The sequence below is a fragment of the Ostreococcus lucimarinus genome, chromosome 15, assembly GCF_000092065.1.
Source record: "Ostreococcus lucimarinus CCE9901 chromosome 15, complete sequence".
Classification (NCBI taxonomy): Eukaryota; Viridiplantae; Chlorophyta; class Mamiellophyceae; order Mamiellales; family Bathycoccaceae; genus Ostreococcus; species Ostreococcus sp. 'lucimarinus'.
The window spans coordinates 456,272-468,366 of NC_009369.1; the positions used below are offsets into that span (position 1 = coordinate 456,272).

The 12,095-nt window shown below is 60.2% G+C and overlaps 9 protein-coding genes across 9 annotated transcripts; 4 read left to right on the forward strand and 5 right to left on the reverse strand.

Moving 5' to 3' along the window:
- Window positions 1–132: 132 nt before the first annotated feature.
- On the reverse strand, window positions 133–1,758 carry OSTLU_40637 (predicted protein; the record flags this gene model as incomplete). The annotated part of the gene is made up of 2 exons (XM_001421766.1): window positions 133–684; window positions 778–1,758. The coding sequence occupies 2 exons, from the start codon at window positions 1,756–1,758 to the stop codon at window positions 133–135; spliced, it is 1,533 nt and encodes a 510-aa protein (XP_001421803.1).
- A 200-nt stretch (window positions 1,759–1,958) lies between these two features.
- On the reverse strand, window positions 1,959–2,261 carry OSTLU_27937 (predicted protein; the record flags this gene model as incomplete). Its single annotated transcript, XM_001421767.1, has 1 exon — window positions 1,959–2,261. One exon carries the CDS (start codon window positions 2,259–2,261, stop codon window positions 1,959–1,961), a length of 303 nt encoding a protein of 100 aa, XP_001421804.1.
- An 81-nt stretch (window positions 2,262–2,342) lies between these two features.
- Window positions 2,343–2,900, reverse strand: OSTLU_27938 (predicted protein; the record flags this gene model as incomplete). Its single annotated transcript, XM_001421768.1, has 1 exon — window positions 2,343–2,900. The coding sequence occupies one exon, from the start codon at window positions 2,898–2,900 to the stop codon at window positions 2,343–2,345; it is 558 nt and encodes a 185-aa protein (XP_001421805.1).
- A 252-nt stretch (window positions 2,901–3,152) lies between these two features.
- On the forward strand, window positions 3,153–4,771 carry OSTLU_25634 (predicted protein). The gene has a single exon (XM_001421635.1). It carries the CDS (start codon window positions 3,225–3,227, stop codon window positions 4,647–4,649), a length of 1,425 nt encoding a protein of 474 aa, XP_001421672.1. The 5' UTR covers window positions 3,153–3,224; the 3' UTR covers window positions 4,650–4,771.
- Window positions 4,772–4,831: 60 nt separating this feature from the next.
- OSTLU_27940 (predicted protein) lies at window positions 4,832–5,017 on the reverse strand (the record flags this gene model as incomplete). Its single annotated transcript, XM_001421769.1, has 1 exon — window positions 4,832–5,017. One exon carries the CDS (start codon window positions 5,015–5,017, stop codon window positions 4,832–4,834), a length of 186 nt encoding a protein of 61 aa, XP_001421806.1.
- Window positions 5,018–5,120: 103 nt separating this feature from the next.
- OSTLU_27941 (predicted protein) lies at window positions 5,121–6,674 on the reverse strand (the record flags this gene model as incomplete). The annotated part of the gene is made up of 1 exon (XM_001421770.1): window positions 5,121–6,674. The coding sequence occupies one exon, from the start codon at window positions 6,672–6,674 to the stop codon at window positions 5,121–5,123; it is 1,554 nt and encodes a 517-aa protein (XP_001421807.1).
- Window positions 6,675–7,659: 985 nt separating this feature from the next.
- OSTLU_1175 (predicted protein) lies at window positions 7,660–9,795 on the forward strand (the record flags this gene model as incomplete). The annotated part of the gene is made up of 1 exon (XM_001421636.1): window positions 7,660–9,795. A coding segment is annotated over one exon (2,136 nt), but the record flags the coding sequence as incomplete, so codon positions are not given.
- Window positions 9,796–10,380: 585 nt separating this feature from the next.
- Window positions 10,381–11,559, forward strand: OSTLU_18435 (predicted protein; the record flags this gene model as incomplete). Its single annotated transcript, XM_001421637.1, has 1 exon — window positions 10,381–11,559. The coding sequence occupies one exon, from the start codon at window positions 10,381–10,383 to the stop codon at window positions 11,557–11,559; it is 1,179 nt and encodes a 392-aa protein (XP_001421674.1).
- A 119-nt stretch (window positions 11,560–11,678) lies between these two features.
- OSTLU_27944 (predicted protein) lies at window positions 11,679–11,828 on the forward strand (the record flags this gene model as incomplete). Its single annotated transcript, XM_001421638.1, has 1 exon — window positions 11,679–11,828. The coding sequence occupies one exon, from the start codon at window positions 11,679–11,681 to the stop codon at window positions 11,826–11,828; it is 150 nt and encodes a 49-aa protein (XP_001421675.1).
- Between the last annotated feature and the right edge of the window lie 267 nt (window positions 11,829–12,095).

The following is a 12,095-nucleotide window of genomic DNA, read 5'->3' on the forward strand; positions in this document are numbered from 1 at the left end:
CCGGCGCACCGAAGCACCAGAACACGCGCGCACAGACACACACACACACACGCAGCAGCGATTATTACGCACTAGCGCACGCGGTACTGTAAATTATATTCTTCATTCATTCTTTCATAATACAAGTGAGACTCACCAAAGTTTCGGTTTCGGCACGCCTCTTCGAGGCACGCTCGACAGGAATTCGTGCTGCATGTCGCGAACCTTTTCGGCGCCGACGAGAGAGGCGCCGGCGAGACAGGTGGCGATGATGGCTGGCGCTTCTTGATCGAACGCTGCACCCGTGACGGCGAGGAACAACCCGCCGGCGAGCAAGTACTTGCTCGCGGCGACGCATCGCTCTTCGAGCACGCCGAGTTCGCTGAGCGCCGTCTTACACGCCACGCAGTGCTTGGTGTGACGATGGTACCGATCCAGCTGTTCGGCTTCGGATTTCACCTTCGACGCGTCGTCGACGACGCCCGGCGCCCACGCGACTTTGCCTCCGGCGTGCTTGTCCATCCAATTTCTAAACGCCGACACTCCAGCGTCGGCGGGCGTCGGCAAATAATACGATTGTTTCCACGGTTTGTTTTGAAGCTCCATCTCGACCTCAACTCCGTGCATGGCTAAGATATCCTGGTCCCCCAAGTTGTACGCGCTCGATCCCGGCGGCGTGCCGTGCGACAGCCCTACGCGCACGAGCTTTGGGTCGCTCGTAAAGTTGTCGACGTAAAAGTCAAACAGCGACGTCGCGGGAGCGGTGACAAGGGAGTTGATGCGATCGGCGGGTGAAACCTTACGCGCGCCCGCGCCCTGCACCGCGCTCGCCTGGTGGGCTTGGAACTTTGTAAACATGAGCGTTCGTCCGGGCTCCGTCGGCGCGTAGAGAATCGCCGCCGAGAGGTACTTTTTACCCTTGGCGTCCAAGTATTCGCTTCGACTCGAGCACGGCGCGGTGAACACGCGCGATGCCGATACGCCGACGTTCGACTTGTTGTATCCACCGTGCTCGACCACGAATCCATCCTTTTGCATCGTCCCCTCGCGAACGCTGAACTCAGTCATGGCCACGAAACCCGCGTTCGCGCGCTCGTCGAGCTGTCCTTCGGCGTCGTACCTCGCGTGCAACCACTCCGCGTGAGACGGGTCAAACTGATTCTCGAGCGCCGGGGCGTAACCCACGGGAAGCTCCACCATGCCCCACTCCCCGGGAAGCGTGCCTTCTCGCGCCAGAGACGTCGCGCACGGCGCGCCCGCGCTGGCGAGAAGGCCATCCGCGCCCGCCGTCGGCCACACCCAGAGAATTCCGTCTTCGACGCGGCTCGGATAGCTCGTAGCGCAAGATCGCGGCGATGCGCACGCGGTCTTTTCCGCGGCTTCATCGACGGACATCGGGATGGACACGCACGAGCCGTCCTTGCCGTCAAACGCCCAGCCGTGGTACCGGCACGCCAGCGTGCCGTCTTTTTGAACGTATCCCAGGCTCAAAGGCGCACGTCTGTGCGGACAGCTATCCTCCAACACTCGCCACTCCTTGCACGTCGGGTCGAGGTAGGCGACGAGCTTTTTACCGAGCACGCGCAGCTCGTTCGGTTCGTTGGCATCCAAAAAGCTCACCGGACGAAGGGGATACCACGCGCTGGACCAATCGAACGACTCCCCCGCCGCCGCCGGCGGCGCGTTCGTCTCCGCAGTCGCCGCCTCGGACGTCGCTTCGAGTCGCACCGCGCTTCGGTGTCGTCGAACCGTCGCGGACCGAGTCGTCCTCTTATCCATCTTCCGCGGCGTCCCTCGCGCCGCGCCCCTCGCGATCGCGCTCGACATCGCCGTCGCCGCCGTCATCGCCCGTCGTCGCCACCGTTTGTCGCTCGTCCACGACCGTCCGGCTCAGTCGTCAGCGCGCGCGCGACCGACTGTGCGCGCGCCGATCCCGCGCTCGTTCGAGTGCGCGCGGCGGGACTTTTGAAAAATCACAATCACTCGTCGCCGTCCTCGTCCATCGCTCGACGCCGTCGTTCGACGAGTTGACGGAGCCTCCGCGCGCGCAAATCGCAATCCTTGACGCCCACGACGTCGCGGTCGGCGTGATTGGCGTACGCCCTGACGTCGCGCGCGATGGACTTCGTCAACTCGTACGACAGCTCGCTCAACGCGTGGGCGGTTTTGGGCGTCAACGACTTGTCGTGCGAGCGAGCGACGCGCTCGGCGACGCGGACGACGTGTGATTTGAGGTGCTCGAATAAATTGGCGTCGCCGTCGCCGTCGCCGACGTCGCCCATCGTCGTCGCCGCGAAGTGCGGGCGCTCCACGGCGTACAACTCGCCTACGCTACTTCTACTTTGGCGACGCGCTGATTTACTTTACTTTACTTTTACGCAAATCAGCGTGTCGCCGCGCGAATCCCTCGACACGCGCCGCTCGTCGTCCACGTACACGTTTTCGAACCATCCACTGCCGACCGGGGGAATGGGAATCGAAAACTTGTCCCTGAACGTCAACGAAGCCGCCGTGAATCGAAACTTCATCGTCGCGCGAGACGACTCTTCGACGACGGCGTCGACTTTAAACACCACCTCCCCGTCGTTGAACACGACTTCATTCGACAGCGTCTTCGCGTCTTCGCGAAGCGTCTGAAACGCTCGCGTCTTCGAGCGCGTCTTCAGCCCTAGCAACCACAGCGTTTCCTTCTCCGTCGTGTACGCGAGCTCCCACCTGGCGTACGACTTGGCGTTGTTCGAGCGCGCGTCGTCGCCTTTCGCGCGCGTCGTCGACGCCAACGCATCGATCGCGCGCTCGATGTCTCGTCGCGCGTCATCGTTCGGCGCCACACCGACGCCTCGTCGCGACGCGTCGACGAGTTCGAACAGCGACGACGACGACGACGACGACGACGCGCGCGATGACGACGCGCGACGCATCGCGCGCGACGCGCGCGACCCGCGCGCGAACGACGCCGGAGACGACGCCGGAGACGACGATTCGAACGACGTTCGCGCTCGCATCTCGAACGAGCGATCGCGCGTCCGCGCGTGACGCCGCCCTCGACCGGGCGCGCGCGACGCGGACGGTCGAAACGGCCGACGCGGACATTCGGACATTCGGACATTCGGACATTCGGTCGAATCGCCATCGGCGGGCGATTCACGATCAGCACGCATTGATCGACGCGCATCGCGCTCGCACGCGCGAAGACGGGGCGAACCGACGCCGATACCGCGACGAATACCTAAACTTTAAGCGACATGGGGCCCTGCATGAGCGTTCTCGAGGCCGCGGGCGTGAACCTCGCGGCGTTACCGCCCACGGGACCGTACGCGATGTCGAGCGAAGAATCGCTGTCGTTCTTGACGAACGCGGCGACGTTCGACAGCAACGGTGCCGGGAAACCGTTCGGTAAGCTCGTTCAACTGCGCGGCGGATCGCACACGCTCGCCAAGGCGTTCGGACTCGCGCCGGGAGGGACGCACAATTGCTTCATGTACGTCGACAAGGCGGAGTGCAAAATATCTAAAGACGCCAAGCCCTTGAACGGGGCCACGATCGACGTGAGCGACGGTGAGCTGCAACTGTGGTACTGCCAAGGCGCCGCGATATCGATGCCGGTGGCGTGCGTGAAAGTCAACGGCGGCAGCGCGCGAGCGATTTTACCCCGATTGCACGCGGTGGATTTGTACGTCGAAATCGACGGCAAGGCGTACGCCGACGGGCACGTGTGCTACGGCAGCGACGCGAACTTGTCGCGCGACAAGGCGATCGATGCGGCGGTGAAGAACACGTTTGAAGGTGAACTTTGGATGAAGGACTTCTTGAAGAAAGGCCCATCCGATGGTTCCAAGCCGTGGGCCACCATCGTCAAGGATGAGCGTTGGGGCGACGACGACGGGTACGTGTACTTGCCGCTCATGGCTAACGATGTTGACAACGCTTTGATGGGCGACGATAAGCTCACGTATGTGCACAGCTTGATGTCCAAATGGGCCCAGCTGATGGGCAAGATCGGCGCCGGCGCGCACAGCTTCACCGTTCGCATCCGTCCGCGCGGCGTTATTTACAAGGACGAAGACGGCGCGCCCATGTTCGACTCCATCGGCGGTGGTAGCGACGATAACGACGCTGTCTTGGGAATGTGCGGGCAACATCTCACCGATCCCAACGCGCCGGGCATGAGCGCGACCTGGACTATGACACTCGACGCCGCGCAGGCGAGCGGCAAGGGACCCGTTCGCAAGGCTCAGGAATTCACCAACTGGCCGGCGGGCGAAATCGAAGAATGCATCGAGATGGCGATGGATTTCGCCAATAAGGGTGTGTGCGGTCGAAAGGCGGCTGAGATGGCGCCCAAATCGAAGTGCTGCCACATCATCTTGTCCGACGGCGATCAAGGGTCGGGCATCAAAACTGCGCGGTACGGCAACGGCGAGCGCGAATATGACTTTTTCTGCGCGTGGGCGTTGTTTAAGAACGCCAACGGCAAGCCGGATTCTCTCGGCGCTCAGATCAAGTTCGTCGTCAAGAAGAAGAAGATTGTCAATTTCCGACCTGTGGACGAGGACTGGCATTCCGCCGGTTTCGAAACCGCGGCCGTCGGCGTCGAAAGCGTCACTGGTTTGACGATCACCAACGCGGAAATCGACGCCGCAATCGCACGCGATGCCCAGTACTACTGAAACTGCTGACGCGACTTCAAGACATGTGCCCACCATCGCTGGCACAACCCCTCGCATATCCATACTATAATCCACGCTTGAGTCATTTTGATTAGCACTTGATCGCTCGCGGCGCTAGCGCTTTTGTGTAATATAAGGTTGAAATGAGATTGAAATGAAAGCTTACAACACTCGCGCTGTGATTACGCCGCGATCTGTCGCGTCTCCGAACGAAGCGCTCGCTCTAGCGCTTCAAAGGCGCGACATTTTTCATCGAGCGAAACGTCCTTCGCGAACGCTGGTCGATTGCATGCCAACGTTCGAAGCCACACATCTTCCTCTGCCGCATCTAGCTCGCGACGCAGATTCGCGATGCGCGTTTGTTTCATCGATAGTATCGCGTTCATCTTATCGCCGCGTTCCGACTTCGCGCCATTATTCATCTGTTCTTTATTCTCGCTGTTGTTCCTAGTCGCTATCTTTTTCTTTCTATTATTCCACGACGGTTTCGTACGACGTCGATATTCCGATGAGTTTCACGCGGTGGCCATCACCACTCGTCACCTCGATGCGCACGTCGCACGTGTTCGATCCATCGAACTCGACGCTCTGCGGTCCCGCGTCGAGGCTGACACCATCTATAGTTATTGGAATCGAGTCGGCGTTCGTGAGACTCACTCTGCGTTCCCATTGCGTGCTTACGACTCGCTCCTCACACGAACACCCGTTCGAGCAGGATACGGCGATCGTTCCGTAACCAGACCACGAATGCAGCGTCGAAACCAAAATGGTGACACCTTTGACTTTACCGAACGGTTTACCGAGTGATTGACGCACGACGATGTACGCGCCTTTCTTCGTCGCGACGTACCCTGGTTTGTGCGCAGTTCGCCCGCTTTCTTCGCGTTCGACGTACGTCCAGTCCGGTGACTCGTCCACTATCGGAGGCCACGCGAAGAAGCCGCTCGATTCGATGTCATCGACGACATCGCCGCCGTGCGTCAGCGTTTCTTTCCCAAACTCGTAACATTTCGAGACAATCTGCGCGGTTTTCGACGACGACAGCATCGGAGGCAACTTTCCGGGCGCCGCATCTTTCGGTGGCGACACCGCGTCGTCTCTGGCAGACCAATACGCGGACGAGACGTATCGACCTTGTTCGTCCGAGTCTCGCGCTTCAACCGACACGAATGTGAAAGGTGCGTACGATGTCAAAGGCTTTCGTCCTCCCTCGTCGGCGTACGCCAAACGCGTCGCGTCGATGGCCATGCGCAAACCATTGACGAAGTAGCTACCAACGATTCGTGTAGCATTCGGTTGCGTCGGGTGTAAGCCGTCGCGCGTCCAATCTAAAAGAGCAAAAGGCGCGCTCTCGTCTTGCGTCGAATCGCGCATGACGTCAAACATGCCTCGTCGCAGGTTGACCACGGGGATGCCGTAGTGCTCGGATAAGCGCTCGTACACATCGAGTACTGGGTGATATCTCGTATAAGCGTCGCGGATCGCACTTTTCATCGCTTCTTTTCGCGGAACGTCCAAGTTGTAGCCCTTGAAAATGAGCGAATCGGGCAACTCTCGGCACAATTGTCGCGTAGCCGCGAAGGAGTCCCCCGACGACACTTTCGCAAAGCGTGGCGAGCACCAGTTCTGAGCGTGCACAATCATGAACGCTGGCATGTTTCTCTTCTCCTCGGATCCCTCTATTATTTGCTTTCGCTGCGTCAACTGGTGCATGATTGTCTCGAGTTCGTGCGTCAGACGCGCGAGGTGTACCTCCGCCACAGAGCCTTCATCCATGAGCTCGAGCGTAGCCGAGAACTCAAAAATAAAGAGATCGACGTTTTCTGAGTCGGGAAGCCATTTATCCAGACAGCTCGCAAAGGAGTGAATCCCACCACCCGGACGCGCGATGTTGATCCACTCGTGCGAAACGTTCGGGTTGTTGTACAGCGGTTCGACCTTCGACAGGTCTACCGGATACGTTTCCTCGAGCCAATCGATGGCGGGTCGCAACCATTCTCGAGCTTCACTCGGCGGCGCGTACATCCCAGCGCCGCAACATACGTCTCGCTTCCCGACCACTTCGCACATATGGCGAAGCGGGCGCGCGGTTGACGTGCAACCGCCGTGGACGCCCATTACGCTCGAGCCCAGCGCGACGATGCTCAGTCGTTCCCGCGCGTCGAGTTTACGGACCAGTTCACGCCAGCCCTCAGATACTGTGGAAATTGAGGTGGCATCGAATAACGCCTTGTCGACTCGCCGCGTCCAACTGCCCGACCGCCGGCGGTCGTCGACCGCCGGCGCCAACACCGCCGTCTCCGAACGCGCGCGCTTCTCGTACCGCGCCGGCGATGTCGCAGTAGTCGACGTGCGCGTGCGCGTTTTCACCGCGCTCGCGCTCGCGAGTGCTCCGCGCGAAAGCACGCTCAGCGCGACGAAAACGACCACCGCGGTCGCGTCCACCACGCGCGCGCGAGAAAAAGAGGCGCGCGACGACGACCTCCCCGTGCATCCGCTCGCATCGTCGCGCTTTGTCTCCGCCATCGTCGCGTCGCCTCGGAAGCGACGCGACACCTCGTCGCGCGACACCTCGTCGCCATGCACCGCACAGTGCGGACGAACGCCTCGGACATCGCGATCATTCGCCGACGCGCGTCGCCGTCGCCGTCCCGCGCGCGCGCCTCGAGAGCGAGCGATCGCCGACGATTGATACGCCATGATCGAGCAGCTGCGCCGCGCGGTCGAGGCGAAGCCCGCGCTCGAGCCTTTTGCCAGCGGCAGACGAACGATCGACGCGAGTGGAACGGCGAACGTCGCGTCGTCGTCGTACGCGGCGAATAACATTCGAGCGTGGTTGAGCGGGGATGCATCGACGCCTTCGACGACGAGCGCGAACGCGACGAAGGAGGACGACGACGCGTTCGACGCCGTCGCGTACGCTAGAGAGGCGTTCAGTCGCTCGCGACGAGGCGGCGCGGGGAGCGGTGGAGACGCTCTGGATGACGTCGCGTTACTCGCCGATGGCGCACGGACGATGGAGGCTTTGATCAGGGACGAAGTGATCGGGAAGCGTGAGACGTTGGAGGAGGCGTTGCGCGGCGTCGAAGAGGCGGAGGCGACGATGAAGACGATTCGCGAGGGCGCGAATGAAATCGCGGACGCGATGCGTCGCGTGGCGCGCGAAATCGGAGAACCGCATGAATCCGTGGAGGCGTCGACACGGACGCTCGAGCGCGTGATGGCGACGGGGGAGACTTTGCGGGGCGTCGTCAAGGTGTTGAAGCTGACGAGTAAATTGCGCGAGTGTTACGGCGGCGGCGACGACGAAACCAGATCGAGAGACGCGAGCGAGTTGAGTAAAGCAGCCAAGCTTCTGGGAGAGGTTAAGCTCACGTTGAAGAGCGCCGGTCGCGATTTCGACGGTGTTGACGTCGTGGATGAGCAAATGGTATTTATTCAAGACTGCTCCGTAGCCGTCAGTCGCGAGGCGAACGAGGCGCTGGATCGAGGCATGGAGACCGCATCACAAGCTGACGTCGGCGCGGCATTGCAGGTGCACTACAACTTGAATGAGCTTAGCGCCGTCGTGGATGCGCGCGTGGCGAGTTACACGAACGCCGCCGTCGACGCCGTCAAGGACGCCGTCGACGCGGAGAGCGTAGGCAAGACGGCGACCGGCGCGAGCGGCGACGGCGCTCGACGCGGCAGTCGAGGTCTCGTGGCGCCACCGAGTGGAGCCGAGCACGCGTGGGAAGATGCTCTGTGGCGTCGCGTCGACGTCGCCATGGAAACCGTGCAGGAAAATGCCATGGCGGTGTGGCATCTGCAACGCGTGTTGGCGAAGAAGCGAGATCCCCTCACTCAGACGCTGTTTCTCGATGAAGTTGTCGGTAAAACTGCGTCGACGCAAGCGCTTTGCGATCGTTTTTGGGCCGTGTTTGCCAAGGGCGTGAGCGAACACCTGTCTCGCACGCACGCCGCCGGGGGATTTGTATCGCGCGCCTTGCAAAAGGGGTTCCCAAGTCTCATCGGCGCTCTCGAAGACGCCGTCGCCAAGTGTGCTCGAGACGCGGACGCGGCAAAGGGGGCACCAGGATGTACGCGTAAAGACGGCACGACACGCGCACTGGTTTTGCGTGCGTGCGAACCGATCGCCGCGGCGTTCTTCGCGCACTCTTCCTCGCGTCTGAGCGACGCCGCAAACTATTGTTTCGCGGATGGGCGCGTGATAGACGAGGCGAGCGCCGATCGATTTCTTTCTCGCATTCGCGCTGAAATCGATGTCGTCGCAGAATACGATAATTTGCTCAACAACGCGTGTGGAAACGCGAGTTCTGCTTTGAAAACATTGGCTGACCGGGCAAAGCGGTCGATCGGTCGATCGATCGAGGCTTCGAGTCTAACCGAAGAGGCCACGCCGACGCAACGCGCGAACGCGCAAATCGCCGAGCAACTCGCGCGAGCGCACGGATTGATGAGCAAAGTGTTGCCATCCTTCGCGCCGACGCCGAAGCGAGCGTTGGAGGTTGGACTCGAACACATCGAGTCTGCGGTGCGCGAAGCCACCAGACCGCTCTTCGACGCCGTCGGCGATTGGTGCGACGCGAGATTTACTCAAATGCACAACACCGACTATAGCTCGACTGCGTCGGACGGGTCTGCGAAGCACATCATAGCGGTCACCTCTACACTCGGACACGTGGCTGATTCGCACCCAGGTCTTTTCACCGCCGCTCGCGGACCGTTGTTTGCGGCTCGCGTCGCGCTCGGCGATCGAATCCTGCACTCTTTCGTCGTGCACGCTTCGCTCATTCGCGATTTCGATCAGGGCGGGAAAATGCGTCTCGTCAAGGAATGCGGAGAGATCGAACTCGCAGTGGTGAAGACCCTGCGTCTGGCTGGGGCGGAAACGGAATCCATGGAGTTCAAATCCATCAAGGCGTTTAAATCGCTCGTTCTTTTGCCGACGGAGAACATCGAAGCGTCTCCGTTGGTTCGAGATGTGTCGCGGCGAGCGCTGCTACATCACTTGTACAGTCGCGCGCCTGCCGAGTTAACGACGCCCGCTAATCGTGCATCCCTCAGTCAAACGCAATACGCATCGTGGTTACTTAAAAAAGCGAGCGACGCCGAGGTGTGGCGCGGTGTCAAGGGCACTCTCGACGTCTTCACGGACGTCAACAGCGCAAATGCATCACACGTCGCCGTAGCGCTCATGCGGAAAATTGGTGAGAGCTTTGGTAAATAAAGTAGCAGTCTCGGCGTAGATTGAGAGCATCGTTTGCGTTGTAGAGATTGTAGATATTATTAGACGGCGAACGGTGATCCAATGCGCGAGCTCAGTCAACTCGATGTGGAAGACCTCGGGCGTCCTCAGAGCGAGGCGATCATGCGCGCGAACGACTTGGACACGGCAAACAGCGATGATACGGCGAACGGCGATGACGACAATGCGCGTCGTCGCGTCGCAAAACGTCGCGCACGGCACGATCGCGCGATCGCGAACGCCTTTGGCTCGGAAAAAGCGATTGGTATTCTGCTAAAATTATCTGTGCCAACGCACGCGCGCGAGGGCGCACGCGTTGACGCCGCCGCCGCCGCCGACGACGATGATGATTCGCGCGAACGCGCGTTGCGCCCGTCGCGCGACGCTGCGGAAGCCCTGCGCGCCGACGGCGATGCCTTCGGCTGCATCGAGCGCGAGACGACGCGGACGCTTCGCGCGGAGAGCGGAAATCGATTGCGGACGATGGCGGCGCATTCACGCGAACGCGAGGAAGCGCGCCGAGAAGTCGTTCGTGAGACACGGTATTCGTTTCGGTGCGACATGCTCGATGATGCTGAGACGAGCGGGGTTTTGAACGACGAACTCGTTGAGGCGTGGAACTCGCTTTTGCGAGAAAATCATATTTCAAAAGACGACGAGACGGGAGATGGCTTCGGCGCACGCGACGACGACGACGAGGACGGCGATCGCGTTGATTGCATGGATCTCGACGCGCGGTTCCGCGCGCACGTTGATGCATGTAAAACCGCGCTCGAGCCGAAGGAATCGCTCGCAGCTCGGTTGAAGGCGCATTTAGTTGCCGAAGTCGACGCGCGATTCGACGATGCGATACACGAGCACAGACTCGAAATCGGCAAAGCTCGACGACTGGCTGCAGAAGAAAGACTCACGCGCAAAAATGCTGTCGAAGAAGTCATTTCGAACACGAAAACGACCTTTGGCGAGACCTCGACGCGTCGAGACGCTTTGCGCTCGGAAGCTCTCGCCGCGACCGATCGCTCAGCGGCGGCTGAAGACGCGGATTTATCTGCGCGATCTCGGCGCGAAGCGGACGCGCGCCGCGCATCTTTGATAGAAATCAAACTTCGGAACGCGAGTGAGGTGTCAGAACTTCGCGCTTGCTTAGAGCACCGCGTGAGTGAGGCCTTCTCCCGTCTCCAGTATGCCATCGCTCGAGCGCCTCTTCGAGCCGAACGGCTGCGAGACGCGATGAAGCGGCGACGGGGTGACGAGGCGCGAAGGCGAGCGAGGGAACGCTTGGCGTCCAGAGCGATGAAAGACACGCGCTTCGAGCTACAAGAAATGAAGAGATGCTATACCGAGACGGAGCGAGCCAACGCCGGGCGGGACCGGAAACTACGACTGGCGACGCTGAAGACGACGTCTCGCGTCGGCTCGATCGAGAGTATCGGCGCGAAGTCGGAACGCGGCGATAAGATGAACGCGATACTATCGATGAAACAAACGCGCATCGCGAATCTGCGTCGCGAGCTAGATGCGGCAGAGGAAGATGTGTGGCTTCGAGCGTTGGCATGCAATCGACCAGCGTTCGCTAAGGACGTTTCGCTCGATGAAAAATGTCGCGCCTTTGAAGCGCTAGAGCGAGCGCTTCGTTCGGAGACGCGACAGATCGCGGCGTAATCACAGCGCGAGTGTTGTAAGCTTTCATTTCAATCTCATTTCAACCTTATATTACACAAAAGCGCTAGCGCCGCGAGCGATCAAGTGCTAATCAAAATGACTCAAGCGCGGATTATAGTATGGATACGCGAGGGGTTGTGCCAGCGATGGTGGGCACATGTCGTTTGTCGTCCAACACGAACACTGAAGAAGGAACTTTGACGCAAGAGTCCGGCGACGTCCGGAGCGTCGAGGGGGAAGTCTGCGGTGCCGTGCTGGTCGACGCGTGATGGCCGTAGGGTGTCGTGAAGGTGCACAGGAAGGATGCGAATGCTAGTGACTTTTCGGGTTTTAGTACGTCCCAGAGAACCTAGGGTTAGGTGTAATAAGTATTAGCTAGTCGGTCGGTTACGGCACTTCTCCCGAAGCGCCTCCCTCCCTCATGCGTAGGGTTTAGGGTTTAGGGTTTAGGGTTTAGGGTTTAGGGTTTAGGGTTTAGGGTTTAGGGTTTAGGGTTTAGGGTTTAGGGTTTAGGGTTTAGGGTTTAGGGTTTAGGG